The sequence below is a fragment of the Triticum aestivum genome, chromosome 1A (assembly GCF_018294505.1).
Source record: "Triticum aestivum cultivar Chinese Spring chromosome 1A, IWGSC CS RefSeq v2.1, whole genome shotgun sequence".
Lineage (NCBI taxonomy): Eukaryota > Viridiplantae > Streptophyta > Magnoliopsida > Poales > Poaceae > Triticum > Triticum aestivum.
The window spans coordinates 581,315,048-581,342,992 of record NC_057794.1 but is presented as its reverse complement, the minus strand read 5'-3'; the positions used below and the strand labels follow the sequence as shown (position 1 = coordinate 581,342,992).

Here is a 27,945-nt window from a genome sequence, read left to right as displayed (position 1 = left end):
GTTTCATCTCATCCAACCACCTCATCCCGTACATGCTTTCCGTAAATCAGTGCCCGTAAGTGTAGCATTGTTGGAGAAGATAAGGCTGGAGGGAGAAGATAAGGTGGGAGCGGTGGGCGGGACACGTGTCGCGCAGACGACGGGGCTTACGACGGGGAGAAATCAGTCGATTGAAAATAAACGTTTTCCTTTTATTAATGCATGGATGCTTCTTTGCATGTCGGCGGGCCGCAACTACCTCATGGCCCGGCCCGTACAAAACGCTTGGATGGATCAGTCAGTTACGGCCCGTAACTCACCACGTATAAATACACCGATAACGAGGAGGGGCATGGATCTCACCTCCTGTCGTCTGCCTGCCGCCGTCGTGCTTCCTTCCTTCTCCGTACATCAGTCCGGGTACGTTCATGCATTCTGGTTCGTCTTGAATACTTAATCCTTTCCACGATCGTCATTAGACTAGCTACCGGCCGGCCATCTCTCTCATCCAGCATTTCCAATTTCTCAATGGGATTTGGGGCTCCATTGATCCAAAGGCTTTTTTCGAATGATCCAATGGATTCTTGTGACCTGGAAACAGAGCCGTCCCCCCTAAGCACAGTAGATATCTTATTCTACTCACCAATTAATGTCGATCGGGTTTCTTCTTCAACAGGAAATGTAGGACCCGTCTGAATCCATCCTTGTATTGTCCAAAATGATGCTAGATAGTATGGTGGCATGCGTATACGCCTTAATTCGATATTCTGCACACTAGATCATTGTACTACTCGTATAGATAGATGGATTAATGGGCAAATTGCAGAACCCACCATCACCATATCAAGATCATTCACTAGATCATTGCAAGGTTTCAGGTTCCATTTTTTAGCTAGGGTAAAAAAGGAGAGCCCGCACTATTCAAATCAAAGGATATGGTTCCTGATCATAAAATTGTTGCCTTCTAGTGGGACTATTTAAATTTAATTTACGCCTTTTTTTTCACTTGCGCATATGTCTTGCAGTGCATGTAAATTATATATAAATTGCGAGGAATCATGATGGGGGAGCCCAGCGACAGAGCTTCCTCTCGGCCAGAATCACTCTCGGATCTTTTTCAAGCCCCTCCACGAGAGGAGTGGAGGGTGCAGATTGTTAAGGTTGCAGAATACATACCCAAGGTACATTTGTTATCATCATAAAGAGGAATGGTATGGTTTAACATGAGAACAGACTATAAATGATTTGTGTGTTCGCATAGAATTTTAGGTACATTTTCAGCTAAGCACCTAAGTAATCTCCTCTTCATGCGAACCATCTATATCCAATGTGTATACATGTTTCTTTGGTAACAACATGTTAGAAAATATTTAAGATTTTCACTTTTACAACCTAATTCCAAAGTTGTAATTGGTGTACGTAGGTTCAAGGCGAGCCAAAGCGAACATTGTGGCGGCTAAGTACTTCAAATAAGTGCAAATATTGGGGTCCTAAGGGACCAGCCGGGGTGCCCCTCGACCCTCCTGCAAGTAGACATTTGATTCCAAGCACTATTCCATTTCCACACATGTTTTACACAATACTTTGGATTGATCGGCTCAACTCTGTTCTACTCATCCGCCCCCCTATCAGATATTGTTGAATCTGCCCCACCAGAGGAGCTGGAGCCGGCTACTGAGGTTACCGCGCCATCATCATCGGAAGAAGAACAGGTGTGCAACGTTTCGTCGGCCATTTTGTCTCTGAATTACAAAAAAGAAAAAAAACAGATCATCGTGTGCGCCGTCCCTTTGATGTATATACGCTGATGCCATGCATGTACATTTTCTGCTATGCATCTACGTCGCTCCAAATAACAACAAAACAATTATGCGTCAATTTTTTTTAGTTGGTGTTATGCATCAATGTTATCCTCTCTTATCCCATGACCAGAATGTACAAGATATGCGTGTGCAAGTTTCTTACAGTACGCTATCAATTACTAGGAAACATTTAGCACCAATTTACTTCACTCCTAGGCAAAGTGTTAGCTGATCCACATCTGTGCCCGTCTCTCCAGGCCGATAGATGCAATGCAAGGAGGAAAAGAATGCGTTCAATCCATTCCAACGACATGTTCAAGTACCGTGGGTGCTCGTGGCCGCAGGTGGTGGGTCTCAAAGTGCACAAGGCCAAGAGGATCATCATGAAGGGCAAGCCGGACCTCTCTTGCGAAGTCGTCCTGGAGAACCAGCTGATGACCATGTGCTACTGCTCGAGGCGTGTTCGGGTCATTGTAGACAGGCACAACAATGTCGTGCAAACCCCTCGTGTGGGTTAAGCGTTCAAGGACGGAATGGAGATCGGCGTCGTCGAGGCTGCAGGATTGGGTGCTCAATTAATTGAAAGATGTATCTTCCTGATGATTTTTTAAGGCGCTTCGTGCATTGTTCTTGACATCTGAAAAAATATGTACTGCTCCTGGTCTAGCTCGTGGTGAATCAAATAATCTTGATATGAACCAGCTAGTTTGAAAATGTATGTACACTAATTTCTTTCTCCGAGATGAGTCGGCGATGCCGTGATGGACTGATGGTGTCACTACTCTATAGCTGTAGCTACCTGGTACCGACGAGACGAATTTGGATTGATCTGTAAGCGTTTTCTTTTTTCTTTTGAGATAGGCATTTATTATGAGACAGTATCCGCGCAAAAAAACGTTTATAAGACAGTAGACAGTACAATGGAAAGACAATCCTCTTCCTTTGTTTATACACCGTCCGTCGGTGCTGAAGTTTGAAAAATGCAGTGAATCTATAGTTAAGAGGACATCTACTACCGTCCTTGTTATATCAAGCTTTGAAGACCACACCGAAACATTAGGGCATGTACAATGGTTGATAAGATAATCTCATCTTAAGTTTTGCATGTAACTTAGAGATGACAAAGAAAAATGTCTACAATGGGTCATCTCTTAGCCTTATCTTCAATAACTAGCAATTCCTAAAAATTTGGTGAGACATATTATGCTAAGAGATCATCTTTTGTCTTATCTTAAACTAGCTTAATGTCCGTGCATTCTCGAAAAAAAGCTTAATGTCCGTGCGTTGCCACGGGACAACATGAATGTCCCTCTAATTGTATCTGTTCTAATTCATCCTTTCCTTCATTGGTCCTATTTACTCAGAATCAAATCTTACATTTTATACCCTATCAACAAGACAACATTGTTCTACCTTGTCTCCCGTCTATCTCAGTCCACTCATTTCTTTACCTTATTCTGCTTCTCATTTGCATATTTATGAACCGGTAACACATACTCATGGGTACTTGTGAAGAATAAACTTAGTGCATATTGGATGCTAGATTTTTTTTAATAGAGTGAAGTTTTCTGACTTTAACCAATAGGTGCTTCCTTTAATTTTTAAATTCCTTCACAAACTCCTATATCTTTCAAGTGGTAACTACAACGAACTTAGATATAGAGATATTGATCAAAATATCATTGTAATTGACAACATGTACGCCGCATGTGGCCTATGACTGTGTTGTGATACAATTTAAAAAAAAAGAATATAACTTACTGACTCAACAGTGAAAATTAAAATAACTCATTTGTGTGAAAAAATTATCTACAACTAATTACAACTGATGGACAATAAAAATTTGCAACTGCACAGTAGGAACCAAATTATTTCTATAACTAATTATTCACTCCAAGATTCAACCGGTATACACCACCCTGTCCATGCCACTGGTGTGGAAGGCGGCGAGGACCCGCCTGGCCCCTCGGCCGCGAGGCCATGGAGCGATAAGGCGGGGTCCCTTGCTGTTGCCCGGGGCCTGGCTACATCGTTGATGCCCACCTCACCTTCGCTATGATGCCCTTTCTTCCTCACATTGTTCTTGCTCACGGACCGTCAAGGAGTCCCCTGCCAACCCCTCCTCTCCTGTTTGTGTCGATCCGCGGTCGCAATCTAGGGGGACGAAGCGCCGCCCATGACACCGTCGTGCCAGGCCAACAGCAAGGGACAAGGGCGGTAGTACCTCCTGGTTTTATACTGGACCCACCTTTCATCCCACGCTCTACCACGACAGCACTACGCACATGCGTTGCCATGGAGAAATGAAAGACTTAAAAGGCAGTGAGGGATCTTAATCAACACATTCTTCTCTAATAGAGTAAGGAACATAATTCATAAACTTTGTGCTAAATTAGCTTTCTCAGGCTAGTATTTTAAGCTAATGAATATCACAATGCCAGCACACGTCCATTACTGTGTGAAGGGTTTGCATGTCAAGCAATGACTTACCAGCACTCTTTGGAGGCCAACCCCATGCTTGCCTGAATGTTGTGCACGCTGTCGCCGAAGAGAATCTGCGGTAAGTAAGCGACTTTTCGTTAGTTGACGGTCAGACACAAAACTGAAATGCTGGAAAGCAAGTATACGAATGTTGCAACTTCTGGTAACTGAAACCGTCAAGACTTACCACCTTGTAAGGGTTGACGTTGGCGATCCTGAGGGCCGCCTCCATGGCGGCGACGTTGGCCTTGCATAGGAAGCGGAACCTGGGCAGGTCGTTGGCGCTGCCTGACCCAGTGTAGTGACCGGCGATGTCGAAGATCTTGGGCGCCTGCATATGATTATAAAATAATCTTCCCATGTCAATACATTAGAAATATTATCAAAATTTTGAATGTAGAAAATTTTGTATTTTGAAAGAAGGAAAATTCCTTATTCTGTGAACTGGGTATCTTGGGCCATCACCTAATCACATTGATATCGAGTTAGCCAACTCACCTAGAATTACTTGTGTGGAGCAGCCCCCTCTGTACGATTAAACAAAGGAGATATAGTAACTCAATCTCATGTTCAACTACCAGGTAATGGTACACAAAATGAATATTACGGCAAAACATCTCTGATCAGCCCATTCATCCTGTTGGGCAGTAATACCTTGGGACATTCAGATTCAGAGAGGTACATCAATTGCTCCCATGATAAAAGAACGCAACAGTGCAACCTCTCGCTCTTGCATTTTCTTCTCATTCTCGGAACCTGTAGAGACATTGTAAAGAATTAGATGCAAATGCACAACACAACCTCATCAAATCTTTCTCGTCAATCTCTTGACTCGTCCTCTAAAAATGCACAACCTCATCAGAGCCCCAGCTAGCAGGGTTAATAGGTATTAGATGCAATTGAAGGAAAATAGAAGTCATCTCTGCATTCCCACTACCAACACGAACTGGTGGACGCTGTCGATGAACTCGCCGCAGCCGGCCTCATATGCATGCGGAGGGACGTAGTGCAGCCACGACGACAACAACCACAACATCCTCCACGGGGTTGACGGAGGCCCGGGGCCCGTCGCAGCACGGGGTGGAGGACGGCCGCCGGCGGGAGCGTTGGGAGGATGGCGCTGGTACGTGTGCAGAGAGGCCGACGGCGGGCACGGCGACGTGCATCCTCCTCTCCCCCATGTCGCGCGGATCCATGGGATCCATGGCGCCGGTGGCGTGTGGGGGTCTGTGGCGACGGCGGCGGCGGCGTCTTGGGGATCCACGTCGTTTGTTCAGCCTGGGTCTGGGTCTGGGTCTGGGATAGAGATACCTCAAAAAAAAAGGAAAAAGGATCGAGGGGATCGCGTCCAGGTTGCGTGAACGTAGTCGTTAATGGGCATATTAGGAAACAAATCATGTCCCTCTCATCAAAAGAAAAAAGGAAACAAATCATGACAATTAAGGCGGGGTGTTTCCTTCCATGTCATATAGGAGTATCGTATAAAGAATTATCAAACCGGGGGAGCGGCATTGTGTGGAGCCAATCGTTTCGGTTTTTGAAGCCCAATTAAGGTGATTCTTTATTTTTGATAGCCAAAATCAAGACCATGATTTCTTTTATTTGGCAGCCAAATCAACGCGACACTTTTTCAAAATTTACTCGACGCAGCCTACGGTTTTTAGTGGGGTTTGGTTTTAATTTAATATGAGGGAAAAAATTGAGTGGGAGGGGGTGGTGGGAGGTGAGGCGAGATTGATTCTTTCCCCATAAAACATGTGCCCGCATGGAAAGACCCGTATGAAAAAAAGAAGGTGGATTTTAGTTCGGAAATAAATCTATGGGAACGTGCAAAGGAAAAAAAAAACAGCATGGAGAGTAGCACTAGGATGTGGAGGTGAAAATAAACCGGTAGAAGAGGTGATGGGAGGTGAGGAGAAAATAAACCGTGACGCGACACTACCAACTGAGACATTAGAAGTAGAGATAAACCGTGACCGAGTCCATGAACATTTGTACGTGGCGGTCCGACGACCCGCCGTCCTCGTCGCCGTGATCCATGTCCTGGCATTCTCGAGTATCGCACTCGTGTCAGCCTGGCCACGGCGTCTTCCATGGTGTCGCGCATGGCGTCCCTACGCAGGGGCGCGGATGCGTACGCCCATAAGAAAAAAAATATTATTTTTGTTCTATTGGTAAACTTGTGATTGATTGTCAATTAATAGTAGCGATAATGATAATAATAAATGGCATAGAGCGTAGGGCTGCAAACGAGTCAAGCTCGAGCGAGTTGGAGTTGGCTCAGCTCAACTCATATGAAAATTCGAGCGTGATCAAACTAAGTGAATCTCATGATCGAGCTGTAGAACATGACTCGTGCTCAGTTTGTAACGATCTCGAGTCGATCTCGAGCTAGTTTTGAGCTAAATGAGATGGTAAAAATTATAAATCTGTGGATGAAAAACAAAAAAATTAAGATGAATATGCTGGAAACTTTTGCCAAAAATATAAGATATTTAACACATAGTCGACCACGTGACATAATTAGGCCTAAATCTTCTCTGCACTTAATTAATTTTCCATGTTCGTTGGTAAATAAAATGAAAAAAATATGAACAACATATATGGTAATAAATTATCTTATTTTCATTTAATATATGGCATGATCATTTAACATAATGATATTCTGTCGAGCTATCGAGCTAAAATCGAGTGAGCCAACATTAGCTCAAGATCGGCTCGTTTCTCTGTCAACCTACATAAAGTGTTCAAACTCAGCTTGTTTCTTTTCCAGTCGATCTCGAGTTGAGTCAAAAAACGAGTCGATCTCGAGCGGCTCACGAGCCTCGAGCTTTTCTTGCAGCCCTAATAGAGCGTGATTAGCGATTTTTTATGGAGAAATAGCTTATCTTTTAGGAAGGTGATCTCACATATAAAGGGTGTTTTCTGCGTACTAAATTACTTGTTATTAATGTGATTGAATTGAATATGCACCTGCCAAAACATGCACGAAAAAGACCCACTTAATGGAATTTGGTTTTTTAATGGGAGAGAGAAAAAACAGTGGGAGGGGGAGGGGGAAGGTGGTACCAAAAAAATAGGTTGAAAAAAGACCGTACCAGACTACCAACTCCTCCGTTAGGAGTAAACATGCTTTAATAATGAGATTTCTTTGTTATGCTTTACACATTATTTTTCTTAAAATTGGTTATTTATTTCCTAATTAATGTGATTGAGCGATTTAAGGTAAGGTTAATTAATTTAGATGTGATCTTTAGAGATTGATCGTGATTGATTCTTTCACATAAAGCCATTACTAAATAACTTGCGCCAGCATGAAAAGTTTTGATCCGTTCAGATTTTTTTTCCTTGTGTGAGAGGGTAACACAAAAATAAACCGGTGGGGTGGTGGGAGGAGGGGCGGAAAAAAAACCAGACGAAGTGGGAGGTGGGACGAAAAAAAACCTGAAACAAAGACTACCAACTGCTCCATTAGGAGTAGATATGAGGGAAAAATTGAGTGGGAGGGGGTGGTGGGAGGTGAGGCGAGATTGATTCTTTCCCCATAAAACATGTGCCCGCATGAAAAGACACGTATGAAAAAAAGAAGGTGGGTTTTAGTTCGGAATTAAATCTATGGGAACGTGCAAAGGAAAAAACAGCATGGAGAGTAGCAGTAGGATGTGGAGGTGAAAATAAACCCGTAGAAGTGGTGGTGGGAGGTGAGGAGAAAATAAACCATGACGCGACACTACCAACTCAGACATTAGAAGTAGAGATAAACCGTGACCGAGTCCATGAACATCTGTACGTGGCGGTCCGACGACCCGCCTTCCTCCACCGCCGTCCTCGTCGCCGTGATCCACGTCCTGGCATTCTCGAGTATCGCACTCGTGTCAGCCTGGCCACGGCGTCTTCCACGGTGTCGCGCATGGCGTCCCTACGCAGGGGCGCGGATGCGTACGTCCATAAGAAAAAATATACTCCCTCCGTTTCTTTTTAGTCCACATATAAGGTTTGGTCAAAGTCAAGCTTTGTAGAATTTGACTAATTTTATATTAAAAAATATAAAGATTCACAATATGAAATCAATATTATCAGATGGACCATGAAATGTATGTTCATACTATATAGTTTTAGTATTGTAGATGTTCATATTTCTTTATATAAATTTGGTCAAACTTTGTGCAGTTTGACTTTGACCAAATGTTATATGCGGAGTAAAAAGAAATGGAGGGAATATTATTTTTGTTCTTTTGGTAAACTTGTGATTGATTGTCAATTAATAGTAGAGATAATGATAATGATAAATGGCATAGAGCGTGATTAGTGATTTTTTTATGGAAAAATAGCTTATGTCTTTAGGAAGGTGATCTCACATATAAGGGGTGTTTTCTGCGTACTTAATTACTTGTTATTAATGTGATTGAATTGAATATGCACCTGCCAAAACATGTACGAAAAAGACCCCCTTAATGGAATTTGGTTTTTTAATGGGAGAGAGAAAACCAGTGGGAGGGGGAGGTGGAAGGTGGTACCAAAAAAATCGGTTGAAAAAAGACCGTACCAGACTACCAACTCCTCCGTTAGGAGTAAACATGCTTTAATAATGAGATTTCTTTGTTATGCTTTACACATTATTTTTCTAAAAATTGGTTATTTATTTCCTAATTAATGTGATTGAGCGATTTAAGATAAGGTTAATTAATTTAGATGTGATCTTTAGAGATTGATCGTGATTGATTCTTTCACATAAAGACATTACTAAATAACTTGCGCCAGCATGAAAAGTTTTGATCCGTTCAGATTTTTTTTCCTTGTGTGAGAGGGTAACACAAAAATAAACCGGTGGGGTGGTGGGAGGAGGGGCGAAAAAAAACCAGACGAAGTGGGAGGTGGGACGAAAAAAAACCTGAAACAAAGACTACCAACTGCTCCATTAGGAGTAGACTAGTAGAATGCCCGTGCGTTGCTACGGGCTATAATGTATATAAATGAATCAAATAAATGATTAAGGTCACCTCTATGGTCGAAGCTCATTTCTTCCTCGTACGTCCGGGCATGTTCGGACTTCAAACGGGCGCCCAACGGTCTCAAAACTCAACCGACTCGACAGTCCGGGCTAAACCCGGGCATGGGCAGCCCGGCCCGACGACACGGCCCGAAAAACCTGGGCCGGGCCAGGTCGGGCTTGACATTCAGGCCAGGCTCGGGCTTTGTTTTGCAGCCCGAAAGATAATTCGGGCCGGGCTCGAGCTTCAATTTTTCTGTATTTCAGGCCGGGCTTTCGGGCTTCGGGCCGGGCTTGCATGTGCGCGTACTAAAAAACAGCATTCGGGCCGGGCTTTCGGGCTTCGGGCTTGATTTTGGGCCGGGCTCGGGCTTGAAAATAGGGAGTATTTCAGGCTTCGGGCTGGGCTCGGGCTTGAGAAATGAAGGTCGGGCTTTTACAAGCCCGGCCTGAAACCCGGCCCGGCCCGACGTTTGCCCGGGTTTAGTACAGGCTGCCCCAAATCCATCTCATATATGGGGAGCAATGTCGTTGTCCGAACTATCCGCCATGTTATTTCCAACACGCGGTCCCAACACAACACAAAACCCCACACCATGAGGCACCCTTCCCTCATGTCGGACCCTCTCTCCTTCCAGCTCAGTTTCCCACCATAGCCTAATATTTCTCGCTGGAGCCCTCTACTTTATAACCGGATGAGACTCACCTCACTTTCGTCCTGGCGCCCTCTTCCCTTCATACCATACTTCCCCACGGACCACCAAGGAGGAGTGCCCCCACCAACCGCTTGCTCTCCGCCATGATCCCCTCCTCCCGTGTTCGTGCCGATCCGCCACGACCATCAAGGCGGAGGAGGCGTGCGCCGCCCATGACGACCCCAAGCCAAGAAGGCAAATTCGATGTCTCATGAGGCATTGCCATGTTGTAACATACAGTTGAATGTCATGCATTACCACAAAACAAAAATATGATGGCTGTTGTTGGGGATGCAACTAATACGCCACCGCGTCTGTTATTAACTATTAAAACAACAAACTAATGCATTTACCCTTCTATCCTAAAAATATATTGTATGACCTGATCTAAAAATATATTGTATGACCTGATCAAAAAAATATGACTGCCTTATCCAATTTGCCACTTTTTCTTAAGTAGGGAAAATATTCCGCTCACATTCGTAACTGAACAAATCAACCACAGCCTCCAACCCGCTCACTCTCAACTCTCACTCCTATCACAAAATCCACTAAAAAGAGATGTGAAGTATTTCTAAATCCCTGCCAAAAGAATATATATTACCAATAGTCCAGTACCGACCTTGTGAATTTGGTTTGTTATTCAAGTCATGGCCGCAACAACACTTTTTTTATTCTCTGTTCATTATGGAAATCAGCGTAAGTTGTGTTATCATCAGAAAAAGATCAGATTTCAAAGTTATTTATCCAATTATCTTTCATATTCGTATTGACATTGTGCAGTTTCCTTGCAAATGTGTATCTTTGGATGGCCTTTAACTAAGTACATTCATATATAATGCTCTAGCACCACGTTGGAAGTTATAGCAATGCTTCATAATTTGATATTGGCTTATGGCAAAGTATTACATCGCCAAATTATAACGACAATAATTTTATAAACCGAATTAGCAACATCAGTTTTAACAGCAGAGTAAAAGCTTGTTATTAGCGAGTTTCAAATGAAAGAATAGTCAGGGTAGACATCAAGCGATGAACAAGCATAATATTTGTTTGTTTCCACTTGAAATTTGTCATATCAAGTGTCTTGCCTGCATCGATAAGACTTTTGGACTTCCTTCAGTACAAACATCAATACTCTGCATAAAGTAGCAGCAGTGATAAATGATAATCAACATTTAAAAGTTCCATAAAGGGACATGATGAAAGCTCACAAAACACTAACCTGATAGCAATTGTATCTGATGACAATATTATTGTGAGTGAAAAGAAAAAATATTAGTTATCGTTGTTTCTGTCTGCCTCCCCAACAAATGAAACCAGAGGAGTCATATCGAGTAAGAAGTTCAGCATTGACTGGGTACTGTTTGGATTGAAACCCAATTATAGGAGTCATGCCAAAAAAAACTGGTCGCTGCTTTCATTCTGCGTCCACGGACAGGCGAAACAGGGGCAGGGGAATCGTTCGCCAAAATATCTGCACGCACCATCTCTGGCGAGGTGGGCCTGGGTATAAACTAAATGGCCCCTCAGCTTTCCTGTTTAGATTTCTAAACTGGACCAATTGTTAACATACATTTGGATCATTATCATGCTCTTCACCATCGTCTTCTTGAGCACGAGATCTGATATATGGATTGAGGTAAAATATTTAATCGTCTTGCTGGGGCTGAAGGCGAGCGGCAAGAAGTGGGGGTTGAACTGTGGCTTGGAAGAGCACTATGTATAATTTGCATTTGATTCAATTGGAAATTTCATGGCTGTGGGTGAGAGTTTCCTCGTGTGATGTGACCCTTAAGAAAACATATAATTTCTTAGTGCTCCTAGAGAATCATAGGACATAATCAATGTATTAGTTAGCATAAGAGAAGAATCACTGCATCACAAATGTATCTACAGAGTACAGACTGACCTTGTGCCTCTCATTGACAAGGAGCTTGCAAGAAGACACAATTGAAACTGGTGCCCCCCATGACAATAACATTCTTGGAGTTTGCAGCTGCTGCCGTGACATTCATCCTATTCTGTGAAAGAGAAAATTGGCAACGATGTTTAGGTTTGCCATCGCTGTATTCATGCTTATCTTTCATAGAAAGAAAACAGCAAAACAATTCCAAATCTCCGAATATCTGCTATTGTGGTGTTGTGCATGAAATTATTAGCCATCCCACTGTGACCAGGGAGAGATATATACAGTACCTGGTGAGTTTATCAAGAAGGAATAGTAAAGTAAGTGAAACAAAACAAACTGAAAGGTTTCTTAAAGTTGAACAGGAAATAATGGACAAAGAAGCTTGAAGCCTTTTGAGCCGACTAAAATTAATTGAATATTTACCATTAGAAGTTGAAGGCAGATCTGAAATTTAGTGGGTAGTGGCAAGGAGAACAACTAATGATAAACTAAATCATATACATCACATCACGTTCAACAATGTATCCTCACTATTGAGATTTTTACTACAAAAATTTCCGAATTTGTTAAACATAGGATACAAACTAACAGATATGCTCCCATACACAGCACACCCTCCCTTAAAAAAATCTATAACCGGGTCCTCCTTGTCCTATGGGTTGACTCCTATGTACTAATTGCTTCAGAATGCAATTACATGACATGGGGTGGGATACCACGTACTATACCTTGTGGGGATATGTGAAAGCAGTCAAGAGTACCACAAAGGTGGCGCCGAGCGAATCAGCGGTAGAACGGGATGAACGATCAATTATTCAATTCAGAGATTGCCGCCTCGTTCGTCAGGACACACTGTGAATCTGGAGCACAGGCAGGGGTTGCGGCCTCCAGGCGATTCGGGCCATGACGTGTTGACGACAGGGGGTTGCGTCCTCCAAGGTATACCTTATATTAGCCTCGCCGTGTATGCTTCTTCACCACCGCGGACACTGCCGTTAGTTGGTGCACGACGCAGCAGTCAAGGTGATCGCCAGGGCGGCCTGGCTCCTTCGAATTCCTCTACCAGCCAGCGTCGCCCTGCTCCTGAGCCTCCCCTCCATGACCGCAATGCCAGTTCATTGCCCCCAGGCGCCATGAACGGTCGCAGCGTAGGCTCGCCGGATTGGCGGTGGTGGCCTAGAACATCTAGGGCTACTCCATGCGAGGGATCTCTGCGGTTTGACGGGCGAGTCGCTAGTAAGGGTGGACACGGTCCGGGCCGGTCCGGTCCCGGTCCGAGCCGTCGTTTGGACCGGCCGCCGGCAGTCCGGTCCGGACCGGACCGAGCAGTGCAGCGGTCCCGATTTCAGGGACCGGACCGGCGGACGTGAAGCTCGGTGCGGACCGGCGGTCCTCACGGTCCTAGCGATGTCCAGTCACTACCATGTGGTCCCAAGATGTCGGAGAAGCAGCACGGTCGCCGGAGTCAGAGAAGATGCACATGATGCGCGGCGGTGCGAGGGAGAGGCGTGGGAGAGAGAGGGAGAGGCGTGGCCGCGCAGGGGAGAGAGAGTCGCGAGGAAGAGGGGGTTGTTGTGGCGAGGTGGAAGACGTGCGCGAGAGCCGGCTGGTAGAGGTAGACGACGTGCGCATGTACTTCGCAGTTTTCGCTGTTGCATCTATCATGTGCATGTGCCCATGATTATGCGTGTACAGCCTTGCCGTGATGTGTGGATCAAATTGGACGTGGAGTTAATTGCGGATGGCATGGTGATTCTCGGATCGAACCTGTTCCTTTCGTTAGTCACGATTAAAAGGAAACAACGGGTGGAGTCCATATACAGAACAAATAGATAGATTTAGACTGAAAAGTAAAAGGAAACAACAGCGTGAATCATGGATGGTTGTTATTAGATGAGATTGAAAACAAACGGAGAAATTTCCGTAGACTCCTGTGGGCAGTTATCTGTAGCAACAAATAATCGTGGGATTGCGCCGTGGCAGCGTAAATCTCGTTCTTTCTATTTTCTCCCGACTGAATAAAAGGAAAAGAAGGCAGCGCGTAACGTGGGTCTTCATCTATCTCTTCCGGCCGTCGCGTGAAAGGAGGCGGATGACCGCGTGAGCACGATCTGCTTGTGCTTCTTCTTCGGTCCGACCGAGCGGACCGGGCTTTAACCGGACCGGACCGAAGATTTTTCGGTCCATATTTCACAGACCGGACCGGGTGTTTTTTCGAGCGGGCCAGGACCGAGCTGGGCGGGACCGAGCGGGCATGGTGAACATCTAGGGCTACTCCATACTGAATGGCAGAGCAAACAAATCGAAGCAAGCATGCCTGAACCAAACAGAGGTGGACTCCATCGATCAACCAGACAATTATCGCAATGATCAGATGGATTGACTGGAGAGATGGATGTATGGACGCAAGATGTACCTCGAGCATGCGCCAGATGGAGGGGTCGACGACTCGACGGCCTTGACGGCGTCGTTGTTCCACTCGGAGCGGCGCTCCTCGGCGTCGAGGAACTTCATGCGCACCTGCACGCCGGGTGCCCAGGCGCCGATCAGCGCGTCCTCCACCTCCTGCTTGGGCACGACGAACTCCTCGGCGCCCTAGCGCGGGTAGTAGGTGACGGTGAAGAGCGTGCCCTCTGCCGCGAGCCGCACGGCCTCGTCCACCTCCTCGGGCGGGACCCGCGCGCGCGTTGCGTGGCCGGCGCTCGGCGCCCTCGGACGCCTGCTGGGAGACGGCAGGGTACCTGGGCGCGCGGCGGATCCCGGCGAGCAGCTCCCCGTTGGCGCGGCACATGAAGACGACGGCGTCCCCGGCCATGAGCAGCTTGGCGTTGACTAAAATGGCATGATTTGGAACGAAGGCGCTGGGTGTTTCCTTACTTTGACGGTGGTTCGAGGGGATCGTGCGAGGGGATGAAAGAACTTACATTTGGTGGGAGGGGGCATCGATGGGGCACCAATGAGGTACATAGGAAAGGTAAGAATCGATGCGTTAGGAAAGTTAGGATTTTGAATTGATTTTCATGAAAATAGGGTTTTAATGTTTGTAATGTGATTTCTGTACCTGCCTGTTTGTGACGGTGTCTGGTTAGGAAAGTTTGTAAATGTTAAGAAAGTTTTTATTGGGAAAGTTTGTAAATGTTAAGAAAGTTTTTATTGGGAGGGTGAAAAAAATCAACGTGAGGATATGATGATGGAAGGAGAGACCAAATTAAACCAAATAAAAATAAACCAGACGAAAATAAACCGGACGAAAATAAACCGTGGACGCAATCCTACCAACTCAGTCATTAGGAGTAGAGATATGAGGGAAAAATTGAGTGGGAGGGGGTGGTGGGAGGTGAGGCGAGATTGATTCTTTCCCCATAAAACATGTGCCCGCATGAAAAGACACGTATGAAAAAAAGAAGGTGGGTTTTAGTTCGGAAATAAATCTATGGGAACGTGCAAAGGAAAAAACAGCATGGAGAGTAGCAGTAGGATGTGGAGGTGAAAATAAACCCGTAGAAGTGGTGGTGGGAGGTGAGGAGAAAATAAACCATGACGCGACACTACCAACTCAGACATTAGAAGTAGAGATAAACCGTGACCGAGTCCATGAACATCTGTACGTGGCGGTCCGACGACCCGCCTTCCTCCACCGCCGTCCTCGTCGCCGTGATCCACGTCCTGGCATTCTCGAGTATCGCACTCGTGTCAGCCTGGCCACGGCGTCTTCCACGGTGTCGCGCATGGCGTCCCTACGCAGGGGCGCGGATGCGTACGCCCATAAGAAAAAATATACTCCCTCCGTTTCTTTTTAGTCCACATATAAGGTTTGGTCAAAGTCAAGCTTTGTAGAATTTGACTAACTTTATATTAAAAAATATAAAGATTCACAATATGAAATCAATATTATCAGATGGACCATGAAATGTATGTTCATACTATATAGTTTTAGTATTGTAGATGTTCATATTTCTTTATATAAATTTGGTCAAACTTTGTGCAGTTTGACTTTGACCAAATGTTATATGCGGAGTAAAAAGAAATGGAGGGAATATTATTTTTGTTCTTTTGGTAAACTTGTGATTGATTGTCAATTAATAGTAGAGATAATGATAATGATAAATGGCATAGAGCGTGATTAGTGATTTTTTTATGGAGAAATAGCTTATGTCTTTAGGAAGGTGATCTCACATATAAGGGGTGTTTTCTGCGTACTTAATTACTTGTTATTAATGTGATTGAATTGAATATGCACCTGCCAAAACATGTACGAAAAAGACCCCCTTAATGGAATTTGGTTTTTTAATGGGAGAGAGAAAACCAGTGGGAGGGGGAGGTGGAAGGTGGTACTAAAAAAACCGGTTGAAAAAAGACCGTACCAGAGTACCAACTCCTTCATTAGGAGTAGAGATGCTTTAATAATGAGATTTCTTTGTTATGATTTACACATTAATTTTCTTAAAATTGGTTATTTATTTCCTAATTAATGTGATTGAGCGATTTAAGGTAAGGTTAATTAATTTAGATGTGATCTTTAGAGATTGATCGTAATTGATTCTTTTACATAAAGACATTAGTAAATAACTTGCGCCAGCATGGAAAGTTTTGATCTGTTCAAAAAAAAATTCGTTGTGTGAGAGGGTAACACAAAAATAAACCGGTGGGGTGGTGGGAGGAGGGGCGAAAAAAAACCAGACGAAGTGGAAGGTGGGACGAAAAAAAACCTGGAACAAAGACTACCAACTGCTCCATTAGGAATAGAGATAAAAGAAGACAAGTCTTCTCTTATGAATTCTCTCTTCTCCACCTCATTATTTATCCTATGTGACACTCCTAAAATAGCATCATTGTACATGCCTTAAACGGAGATCGTTCCTCGATCCATTGAGAATCGATGAATCTGCTGTTGGGATCGTTCGTCCATGTCTCGGTTTATGGGATTAGGGGGCTGTGGGCCTATGGCGTTAAAATAGCTCTGCTTGGAAACTGGGCAATGGTTTTCAGATTCGCATCTCAGCCGTGTGATAAAACACGTATCTACGGTCCACAAGTGGTCTGAAGAATTCTTCCTATCAGAAGTATGATAGGAAGGGTTTCCCAATAATAAAAAAATACGAACGTGGCAAAGGCACCGGGGGCTGTTAAGCTGCTACATCAATTTCAGATCTCACCCGGCCGGCTAAACCCTAGCTAATCCGTACGAGACTCACTATAAATACACGGCCACGGCCATCTCTTTCCTCCGTTGTCACCTCGCGCCGCCGTGCTTCTTGCTCGATCGGTTTGTTATCCATCGAATCGACGTAAGGTGCGTATACGTACGACCATGTGTTCATCTCATTCTCTCACTGAATTCTCCTCGTCTTATTTCCTGCTCTGGGTGGTCTCAGCAGTCAGCACCCTTTCTTTCCATTAATAATCATAATAAGTTAATAACAATCGATCGATGAAAGGCTAGCACGATTCTGTTCACTCATGTCGATCGTGTTTGTCCGTTTGATTCCACTTCCACCCAACGTTGGATCAGTGGACAAAAACCGAAGCGATCTTGAGTCCAGAACAAGATGACTTCATGCGCGCAGGCGCAGCCAAGCATTTGGTCTCTCGATCGTGAATCCAAGATTTACTTTGTTTGAGATCATAGAAGCGCCGCAACTTCACCTTGGTTAACGCTCGGTGGTATCTGTACTTTTTTTAATTTTTTAATATGATGTGGTATGTATTTTCTTCGTTTCAAATTACTCGTCACTGAAATTGATGTATCTAAAACTAAAATACATCTACATACATCTATACGTGCGACAAGTAATTCGGAACGAAGGGAGTATCTAATATTGCAGGTATAGTACAAAGAAACCGTGATTTAATGGGGGAGCCCGGAGAAGGAGCTTTGTTGGGACCCGCCAGAGCGCCCTTGGACCCTCACGCAAGTAAACATTTGATTCGAAGCACTATTTTATCTTCATACATGTTTGACATAATTTCAACTCCTCTGCCCCCTATCAGACCTTGTTGAAGCTGAGGAGTCGAATCCGGTTGCCGAAGTTACCGCATCATCATCATTGGAATTGGAAAAAGAGAAGGTATGTATGATTTGTTCATGAAATTATGAAAATATAAGCAATCATGTGCGTTTTTCCTAAACTCCGACATGGGTTGGCCCAACAAGCCCGACATCTGGGTAGGGCTTAGGCCTCAATTTCCCACACATACAGCTGGACTTAACCCAAAGCTCGGGGAAAAGCCGAGTAAACCATGTTTTTGGGATATTATAAGAAAAAATAGGTATAACATGGTATTATTTGGTTCAAAAATAGGTCTATTTTTATTCGAATTTGCAAAAAAAATGGGCCGTTGGGATTTCAAGGTCGGGATTTGCAAAGCCCAGCACAAAATCCGACCAAGCTCAGTCAGTACCTAGGTTTAGTTATTCCCAATGTCCCAATGATTTATATATACATATGTGGGATGTAGACAGATTTTTTTTTTCTATCACAAGAGCAAAATATACGAGCGATGTATGTACCCATTACTTAGAGGACCGTATTAGTTATGAAGCACTTTGGTTTTGCTAACCCGAAATCTGAGTTGGCGCGGAAATTCAGCGGGATGCCCAAAGTTTAACTTGATCCACGGACTGTGTAGGTTGAACGAGGCAACGCAAGGAAAAAAAATAAAGCGATCAACCAACGCAGACATGACGAAATACCAGTGGTGCTCATGGCCAGGTGTTGTTGGTCTCAAGGCGGACAAGGCCAAGAGGATCATCAGGAAAGGCAAGCCGGACCTCTTTTGTTCAGTGGTTCCACAAAACCAGTTTCTGACCATGGCCTACTGCACGAATCGTGTTAGGCTCATAGTGGACAGATCCAACCGTGTAGTGCGAACTCCCCGTGTTGGTTAGTGAACAACGAAGTAAAAAAGAGAATCAAGTGCTTAATTCAGATGTGCTTACTGAATTATATTCTCTATATCTTCATGTCCTCGATCGTAGTAGGAAAGATGATCGTAGTAACAAACTCCCCGTGTTGGTTAGTTAACATCAAGTGAACAACAAAGTAAAGGAAAAGGAATCAAGTGCTTAAGTCAGATGTGCTTACTGAATTATATGCTCTATATTTTTCATGTCATAGGAAAGATGATTTAGAATGCTTTTGATGTGGCTAAGAGAAGACCGGGCAGTGTGGTCTGAAGTTTGTTCTCTTGAATGAATTCTACGCCCCAATTTGATTCAGTTTGATCAATGCCTCATGGGATCAGCGGACCAGACGATTAACTAGTTTCCATTCAACATTTCATCTTAGCAATGCCTAGATTCCGAACTTCCGATACCATCACATCAGCAAAGACAACACCACCAACATCAGTGCTACAACGGAAGGTTAAAACCAAACCAAAACAAACAAATTAAGGTTCGGTGTGCCACGCTAGGGCTTGCAGAGCACTGATAGATATAAGTTTTAGACGCCAAGGATATAGTCGATATACAGAGATACTACTACGGCAAAAAACATGACAAGGTAAAAGCTCCAAGCAAATTCTTTTGGCCATGTTGTCATCACCGGTGGCTGCTGCTGTCTCAGTTCACGTGTCTTCCGAGACGAATCCACCATGTCCTTCATCGCTGGCGTCGCAAACGCTCCTGCCGCCACCCCGAACGGCGCCGCCGATCCTGCAAACGCGGGCACCGACGCCATGGTGCCAAACAGACTAGCACACGAGGCGCGCTGCCCGCCATGGGAGCTCATGCCGGACAGCATGGTTGAGCGGCCTGTTCGCTCGTACTCGTGATAGGCCGCCACACGGGCGCTGAGCTCAGCCAGCTCGTACACTAGCGCCCTGCACCGGGGGTTGCCGGCCAAATCGCCCACCGCAGCCTTCTGGCACATGTCCAGTATCCTTGCAGCCTTGGCGTGGTCGCCACGCTCGGCGGCTACCTGCGCCGCTGCAATGTCTTCCATCGCCTCCACCCGGAAACGCTCCACCTTGACCTCCATGGACGGCTCCTCGACCGTCACCTCTAACGGCCTTCGCACCACGGCATCCTCCGCGGCCACCTCCATCGACTTCCCCGTCGTCGTGTCTTTGTAAGTGCAGCTCACCTTGACAAGGCATGTGGTCATGGCCTCATCTGCAGCAGCGCCGACGACCCTTGGCACATCCACGAACAGCAGGAAGCGTCTCTCCTCATCGGCGTAGAGCTCGCCAACGTCCACCGAGGCTGCACGGCCGTCCGCGAGGACACGGCTTTTGTAGCGACCGGATTTGACGGCTCGGACGCACACCTTGGGGTGGACGCACGTAATGGCTATCCATGCCTGCTGGGCGGTGACCGAAAGGAGCCCACCGATGCACTGGGCGAACGCGTCTTGCACCACGGCCTGGTTCTCGATGAAGGAGTACGAGCCGCCGGTTAGCTCGGCGATGGCGTGCATGGCCGCCGGATCATGGTCGGTGCCGAAGCCGAATGTGTGGATCGGCGCGGTTGAGCGTTGCACCAGATCTCGGTAGCTCCTTCGCCACAAGTAGTTGTCCTGGTATCTTTTTGAAAAATGTTCCGAAACTAAAAAATGTTCGTGAGTTAAATAAACATAAAAAATAAATTGCTCTGAGCTTACAGAGTATTCATGATTTTGAAAATATTCATGAATTTGAATTGTTGCTCTGGAAAAAGACCTAATTATAAATTCTATATATCTAAGAGACTCATCTTCACTATCCTATTTATCTTGACATGTACATCGTTAAATAGGTCCCACTTAGAGAAATATTTAGTAGAACATTTTGTAGAGGAGGTGTAAGTGTATAATTTTACAACCAAACATGGCTAAGGGAAAATAACTGCAAACAGAAAATGAACACCTATATTTTCTTGTGCCTTAGAAAACAAGTCTGTACTATTTTTGCATAATACATTACAGATGTTAGCTATGCCACTTATACTAGCGATGAAGTTTAACTTCCTTTTGGATATAGGCTGATAATGTAGCTTCTACCACACGATCCAGACGACGGCATGCCATATGTCCAAGACGAGCACAATGACAATAACCCATATGACGGTTTCTATGGCACCAACACTAACGAGCAGCCCCGCCCTCGTCTGATGGTCCCAAGTTAGTAAAGCCCTCTTGCCATGACGATGTTTTATCTCGGCTCTGTTGTGGTTCACTAGAACTCATCTATCTCGTGAATGAAGGAGCATGGTAAGACTGCATGTGTATAGGTGCCCAAACTATGTAACCATTCCTCCTCACAAAAACTATGTACATGTTTTTCTTTGATGGTGCTTTGGATCTTGCTTTTCTGGCGAATGGCTTCACGGCTTGGTTTATTTCAATTCAAATATAGATACATCGCATACCATGAGACTAACATCATGTTTGATTGTGGCAATCAGATATGGAGAATGTGAGTTGAAGGTGAGGAGATTAAAAGTTCAAAGATTAATTAGAGGGGAGATGTGAGAATATTTGTTCATAGGGAGGGGTCAACTCCCACCAATTCCTTCCCGTGGGGACCCTGTTAATTCGTGGGTAGAGCTCCATCCCAACGTAATTCCTCATATGTCAAAACACGAGAATGAGAGTAAAAATATATTTCCCATGCTTGATTCCTCCACGAACTCCCTCATGCAAACTCTCATTCACCTACCCTAATGGTCACCTAACATTCTATAAGGATCAAAGCGTGTGATCTCCAACAACAAACCACTCATCACCGTGTGTGTTTTTTTTAACTCAATCGCCTTGTGTTTAAATGTGCATTTTATATTTGTCTCACACATGTACTGCTTGATAGGCACGCGTCAAAGGCCCAAAGTGTGTAGTAGGCATCATATACAATTTCGGCCTGTCTGAAAAATACTACAATTCTAGCCAGCATGAGTTTTTTTAAAGGTGATTTCAATTTGGCGCTTCACGCGTCAGTTAAAGTGTTCACCGTACATGGCGCATACCATTCGATCGAAATGGGCCGGGCCATGTAAGGCACGTAGCTGGAGGCTTGTCCTAGGTTTTGGGAAACTTGTGTAAGTATCACAGTTCTGTTTTCAGAAGCTTGCTTTTTTGACAAGGTTTCGTTCAATTATTTATTTGGGTTATTTTTCATAATTTTTTTTGTTTGTTTCCTCTTATTTTTCAAATGCAAACTATTTTCTCAAATTTTATGAAAACAATTTCAAATTCACGAATTTTTTTCAAGTTCATGAATGTTTTTAAAATCACAAACTATTTCCAACTTCACTAACATTTTCTAAAATTCAAGCTCCAAAGAGTACACATCTATTGAAAAGAAAGAAAGAAACCAAGAGAACCAATAAAGAAACACAGAAAACCAAAAGAAAAACTGGTAAAAACCAACAGAGTAAACACACAGAAGAAAAAGCACAAAAGCTTCAAAACTAGTCCGAAGCGATCATCGAAGCTTTCTAAAACTGCTCTCGCAGGGCAGTAGGTGAGGTATAGCTGCCACGATGCATGCATGCATTTTCTTTTTCTTTTTTGAGGTGACGATGTGCATGCATGGTTGTTTACATGTTGGCGGGCCGCAACCAACCGACGATCTGGCAGAAGTATTACTGGCCCTATGACCCGGCCCGTATGAAACGCCTGGATCGCTCGGTCAGTTACGGCCCGTGACTCATCCGTATAAATACACCAATGCCCACGGCCATGGATCTCCTCTCCTCTTGTCACCTCGGCTGGTCTGCCTGCGGCCGCCGCGCTTCTTTCTCTGCATCCGGCGTACGTTCCCTAAAAAATCCATCCAGGGTACGTACCTACTCCCTCTGTCCCCAAATATAAAAACGTTTTTGACACTATGTTAATATTAAAAACGTTTTTATATTTTGGGACGGAGGGAGTATCTTTTATCTTTCCGTATATTTTAATCCTTCCCATGATCGTGATCAAACAAGCACTTCCAATTTGTAAATGGAATTGGGGGGCCGGCCGGCCGGCGGGCTCCTTCGATCGAAAGGATCCTTACAGTCTGGAAACACAATTCGCGATGCCGGCCACCCCCTAGCTAGCACGGTAGATTTGTCATTGTACTCACCAATTAACGCCGTGTTTGTCCTTGAGCACAATAGGTGTCGTCTAATTCCATTCCTGCATTGTCCAAATTAAGTGCTGCTAGTATGGTGGCATGCATGTGTGTCTTAATTTGATATTCTACCGACTATTGTACTCCTATAGATGGACTAGGGGACAAAAGGTTAATTTGTTGGCTAGGTGAAGGAGAACCTGCACTGTCCAAATCGAACAAAATGATTTGTGATGATAAAATGGCTTGCAATCTAGCGGCACCATTCAGTTTACATATTTTTGATCTGCTGCCTATGCATCGCATTGCAGGTAAATATACAGAAACTCGTAATGCGAGAGCCCAGCGATGGAGCTTCATCGGCACCGGCTAGAGCCTTCGAGCTTCGCACAGGTTGGCATTTGATTTGGACCACTATTTTCGCAACATGTTCGACATGATACTCTCTAGATTTGTATGCTTTAACTCCTGTGTACACTCCCTTGGCTCCCTCTCGGATCTTGTTCGAGCTCCTCCCCCAGAAGAGTGGAGGCCGGTTGTCAAGGTTGCAGAATACATACCCAAGGTACATGCACAATCATCATAAAAAGGAATGCTATGATTTAACATGATAACAAACCGTAAAAGATGTGTATGCTTGTATAGAATTTTACGCACATTTTCAACTATGCACCTAAGTCGTCCGCTCTATCGTGCGAACAAGCTATATATATATGATTTATTTACACATTCCTTTGGTAAGAACATTAGAAAATATTTAACATCTTCACTTCTACAACTTACCAAAATTGTATTTGATCTACGCAGGTTCCAGGCGAGCCCAAGAGAACATTATGGCGACTAAATAGTTCAAATATCCGCAAATACCAGGGTATTAAGCCACCCAAGATTGGTCTGCTCAACTCCGGTGTAGACTCCTCTCTAGCCCCCTCTCGGATCTTGTTCAAGCTCCTCCGCCAGGGGAGTGGACGCCGGTTGTCAAGGTTGCGGAATACATGCCCAAGGTACATATATCACCATCATAAAAAGGAATGCCATGGTTTAACATCAGAAAAAACAAAAAATGATGTGTTTGCTTGTCTAGAATTTTAGATACATTTACAGCTACGGACCTAATTTATATGCTCTATCATGCGAACGTTGGTAACAACATTAGAAAACATTTAAGATCTCCAATTTTTAACATAATGCCAAAGTTCTACTCAATCTATGCAGGTTCCAGGTGAGGCAAAACGAACATTATGGAGAGCAAATAGTTCAAATGTGTACAAATATCATGGGTTTTCGTGGCCAAGAGTTGTTGGTCTCAAGGTACATAAGGCTAAAAGGATCATCAGGAAAGGCAAACCAGAACTCCACTTCGAAGTCCTTCCAGAAAATGCGATGCGATCCTGCGTTAGTAGGAATTTTCATGTCACGCTAATAGTGGACAAACACAATCGTGTCGTAGAAACTCCCCATGTTTGTTAACTAATTAGAGGGGGTTTAATTGGCATGTTGGATATACTATTATCCAGCCACTTGTGCTTGATTTACATGTGTTTAGTGAAGAAAATACAGTCCTTTTTCTTCCATGTAGCTAGGACAAAATAATTAAGATGCTTGAGCCAGGAATGCTTAACATCTACTACCTCTGTACACCAATATAAGAGATTTTTGCAGTTTAAATTTTTATTATAAAAGTTTGATTTATGATGTAGCAGTTGGACAATCTCTTTGTACCACCACTTGCTAAGAGCAGTTTGTATCTCGGTGCTTAGAGATATCTTGCACCATACTAAAGATGTTAACTATTTAGTGTCTAAACTCTGTCTTCCAAAATAGATGAAGGGGCTGAATAATTTAATTTGATTATTTTTTTGGCAAATATGTAATATGTAGTGAGTAATAATTACATAAACTACAATATGGAACCATCTTTCATTGCGAATATAATGTTAGTGCATTTTTTATCTAACAAGTCAAAATAATGCATGGTTAACTATTGTCTAAGCACTGAGGTTTTGATTTCAAAGAGATCATGCATTTTGGTTCAAATTTTCTTTTGAGACAATCTTGCGAAGCCTTTATTTAAAATGTCACAATGTTTACAGAGACGAAAGTAACATTTTGGTTCAAATGAGTGACTACAACCTAAATCTGGGCATTTTCTAGGTCGGGCTAGGTTTGGGCTGGGCTTTGTAAAGCCCGACCTCAAAATCTCAAGCCCAAGTCTGGCCTGAAGCACATGAGCAATGCCCCTTTTTACTGAACTAATGTTTCTTTGGGATATTTAAAATATATATTATACCTATATTTCTAATAAAATAATGATATATGCAATGTTCAGGCTTATTTTTGGGCTTTCAGACTAGGCTTTGGGCATAAAAGCTGAGCCCGAGCCCGGCTCGGATGTCGGGCTTTCGAGCTGGCTGTCCGGGCCAGGCTGTCCATGTGTGGTTCTAGTAGAACCTATGAAGTTACCTTTTCTCAACAAAAAAAAAACCTATGAAGTTACCTATTTAGCTAGGAATTTTTTATACTTGGGAATTTTTTTTTAAATCGGCATACCGATTTGCCGTTCCACCCGTCACCGCACGCAGACGCACGTTTCTCCTACAGGTCCCACCACCGCTCCAGGGCCTCTATATTATCTCCACCTAAAACGATCTGGGCCACTCGGTGCCCAGACCGCATCGTCTCTTCCCACCTCCCAGTGATTCTCTCACACACATCTCCATTTCCTACCTCCAGCACACCCAACCCCTTCCCCTTGGCTTCTTCCTCCATGGCAACAAGTAGAAATCCGCCACGGTTCGCACGGGGCGAGCTCATTCGTGCGGCAATTTCTCCTTTCCCCGCAACATTCCATCATGGTATCCAGATAGAGGGGGTCAAGCACAATGACCGGAGCAGGGCGCCATGGCCGCGCGAACGATAAATCACGGGGTTGGGACCAGCGATGACCGACGCTGCGACCCACAAGCCCCGATGGCCCATGCTATGACGGTTCATGAGGGGGCCAGCCCAGAGCTGCAACCGACAACACACGAAGCTGCAACCAGCGACCCCGATGATGTGACCAGCAAGATCAGGCGTTGTGACCGGAAAGCCCAGGTGCTACGATGGTTCACGAGGGGAGCAACAGTGCTCGCCTTCTCACGACTAAGTATGTGCGGTGTTGCGATCGACGCACAAATGAGCTGCGATCGGCAAACGAAGATATTGGGACCAGCAACTGCGGAGGCCACCCGCTGGTTGAAGGGCTCCAACCATGGTAGTTGCCCAAAAGGAAAGTTGTGGCCGTCAGCGCCGTGCAGGTGGACCGACATGATGTCGTACCCGCTCGCCGCCTGCTTGGTAGGTAGGAATGAGTCGATCCATATTTTCGTGTGGGTGTTTTGGTCGGTTATATTGGCCACCCACGTTCCCCAATCCTGCTGCTGCACACAAATGTATTGCCTCTGTGGTGGTGGCGGGAGTTAGGGGAAGCCGGGCAGGCGAGCACGGGAGGAAGAAGTTTCGACACGGCCATGGGCCCGAGACCGCTCGTGGCGGCACAGATCTGTGCTGTAGATGGACGGCGGTGGGATCTGGCCATTATTGACAACGGGCCGACGTGGGAGTGGGTGCGGGTGAGGTGGAGGGCTCGTCGGTGGAGATTGAGCGGCGGGGATGCGGGGACGAGAGGCAGAGAGGCGAGTTGAATTTTACTCCGCGGCCGCGAGGTCGAGTAAACATAAGGTCACGCTTCGCTTGGAGTATGGAGTAAAAATTTTACTCCTCTGATAATGTTTTTTGGACTTCGGCTAGGTGCCGTAAAAGTAAGAAAACTGTGAGCATCTAACCCGCTGTTTGAGACTAGCGTTACTAGAGCAAGTTCTGAATTTTGCACAAAAATTTCACGAGTAACTGAATTTCGCCGCTAATTTTCGTGAGCATATATAGTATGTAAAATAGAAGAGATATTATATCGTTGATGACTGATCAACTAGAGCGATTTTATCTAACGAATTCAAATAACTAGTGTTCAAAACTGTCAGACTCGTGGTCTTCACCAGCTTAATCATATCACGGCGTGCCCGACGCCGCCGTAGTACTCAGAGAAAGTACTGTTTTCTATACATATAACAGAAAGTCCATTCTATTACCGTGACATTCACAAACATAATTGTAGAGACATGGGGTCTATGTGCCTTGGAGTTTATATTTTCCTTGGACTTTGGAAATGACTAATGGATGGAGTTTATTCACAACTATTTTTTTTTCTTATTTCCCCTTAGAGCCAAGCACAATATTGCAGTTGCATCACTAACTCAAATAAGATTAGTTACACTAAAATTACTTAACATAATTTGAGTTGATCAAAAGGAAAATTGGATGGCTTATCCTTATGTATATTGAACACAATATACATACAATGTTTTTCCTATTTTTCTCCAACACATTTTTACATAAAAAATACTCAATAAAATACACTTTTACATGTTGACATATGGTCTTTGAAACATATACATATGCAAGTCAAAATATGTCTATTATGTCCGATCGCCAGGTTTATTGTTTGAGTTTGCCTAGGTACCTCTTGCATAAGAGCATCTACGTAGGCAGAATATCTTTACAATTTTTCGTGTACATGTTATATATGGAGGAAGGTGAGAACATGAATCACTAAATTTAAATCCAATGCCTCCAAAGGCAACCGAGGGCTTTGTCGGAAGTCATCTATGGCGCTGAACTCCATAGTTTCCCAGCAGAGCCGCGTGCGCCAGCTCCTCCAGAAAAGACAACTCTGTTCAGGACCCGAGAGCTATTTCTTGCTTATTGCAAGATGTATGCTGCTCTAACCTTTGGCGCACCCGCTAGTGGGCCAGCTCAATAAGGTTCGTTCTTGCGATTTTTGAAAACTTTGTCTGAGCTGTTTTGAGAAGCTTCTGTGAACTGGTACGAAAAGTTTTAGAAGCTTCCCTGTATATTTTTTCTTTTTTGTATGTTTTATTCATCTACTTTTCTTTTGCTTTCTACCTTTTCTATTATTTCTTTGTTTTGTCTTCATTTTCAAATACATGTTGACTT

At 44.3% G+C, this 27,945-nt stretch overlaps 3 protein-coding genes across 10 annotated transcripts; 2 read left to right on the top strand and 1 right to left on the bottom strand.

Moving 5' to 3' along the window:
* Nucleotides 1–313: 313 nt before the first annotated feature.
* LOC123182486 (uncharacterized) lies at nucleotides 314–2,515 on the top strand. Of its 2 annotated transcripts, none has more exons than XM_044595067.1 (5): nucleotides 314–399; nucleotides 1,005–1,160; nucleotides 1,403–1,508; nucleotides 1,612–1,691; nucleotides 2,126–2,515. In XM_044595067.1, exons 2-5 carry the CDS (start codon nucleotides 1,038–1,040, stop codon nucleotides 2,297–2,299), a joined length of 483 nt encoding a protein of 160 aa, XP_044451002.1. In that variant the 5' UTR covers nucleotides 314–399; nucleotides 1,005–1,037; the 3' UTR covers nucleotides 2,300–2,515. The 2 variants fall into 2 exon arrangements, with proteins under 2 accessions (XP_044451002.1, XP_044450993.1); XM_044595058.1 differs by having other exon boundaries at nucleotides 2,039–2,515.
* Nucleotides 2,516–3,553: 1,038 nt separating this feature from the next.
* LOC123182462 (uncharacterized) lies at nucleotides 3,554–5,568 on the bottom strand. Of its 4 annotated transcripts, XM_044595036.1 has the most exons (5): nucleotides 5,200–5,568; nucleotides 4,917–5,018; nucleotides 4,450–4,789; nucleotides 4,272–4,336; nucleotides 3,554–4,058 (listed from the first exon to the last, which is right to left on the bottom strand). In XM_044595036.1, the coding sequence occupies exons 3-5, from the start codon at nucleotides 4,621–4,623 to the stop codon at nucleotides 3,869–3,871; spliced, it is 429 nt and encodes a 142-aa protein (XP_044450971.1). In that variant the 5' UTR covers nucleotides 4,624–4,789; nucleotides 4,917–5,018; nucleotides 5,200–5,568; the 3' UTR covers nucleotides 3,554–3,868. The 4 variants fall into 4 exon arrangements, with proteins under 4 accessions (XP_044450971.1, XP_044450968.1, XP_044450982.1 ...); XM_044595033.1 differs by having other exon boundaries at nucleotides 4,917–5,568; XM_044595047.1 differs by having other exon boundaries at nucleotides 4,453–4,789; nucleotides 4,917–5,568.
* Nucleotides 5,569–16,994: 11,426 nt separating this feature from the next.
* LOC123182444 (uncharacterized) lies at nucleotides 16,995–24,559 on the top strand. 4 transcript variants are annotated; one of them, XM_044595015.1, is made up of 5 exons: nucleotides 17,781–17,927; nucleotides 23,202–23,283; nucleotides 23,412–23,455; nucleotides 23,698–23,894; nucleotides 24,106–24,559. In XM_044595015.1, the coding sequence occupies exons 2-5, from the start codon at nucleotides 23,223–23,225 to the stop codon at nucleotides 24,311–24,313; spliced, it is 510 nt and encodes a 169-aa protein (XP_044450950.1). In that variant the 5' UTR covers nucleotides 17,781–17,927; nucleotides 23,202–23,222; the 3' UTR covers nucleotides 24,314–24,559. The 4 variants fall into 4 exon arrangements, 2 of the variants coding, with proteins under 2 accessions (XP_044450950.1, XP_044450943.1); XR_006492156.1 differs by lacking the exons at nucleotides 23,202–23,283; nucleotides 23,412–23,455; nucleotides 23,698–23,894; nucleotides 24,106–24,559 and adding exons at nucleotides 16,995–17,152; nucleotides 17,685–17,774; nucleotides 18,490–18,933 and having other exon boundaries at nucleotides 17,851–17,927; XR_006492154.1 differs by lacking the exons at nucleotides 23,202–23,283; nucleotides 23,412–23,455; nucleotides 23,698–23,894; nucleotides 24,106–24,559 and adding exons at nucleotides 16,995–17,774; nucleotides 18,490–18,933 and having other exon boundaries at nucleotides 17,851–17,927.
* Nucleotides 24,560–27,945: the final 3,386 nt, after the last annotated feature.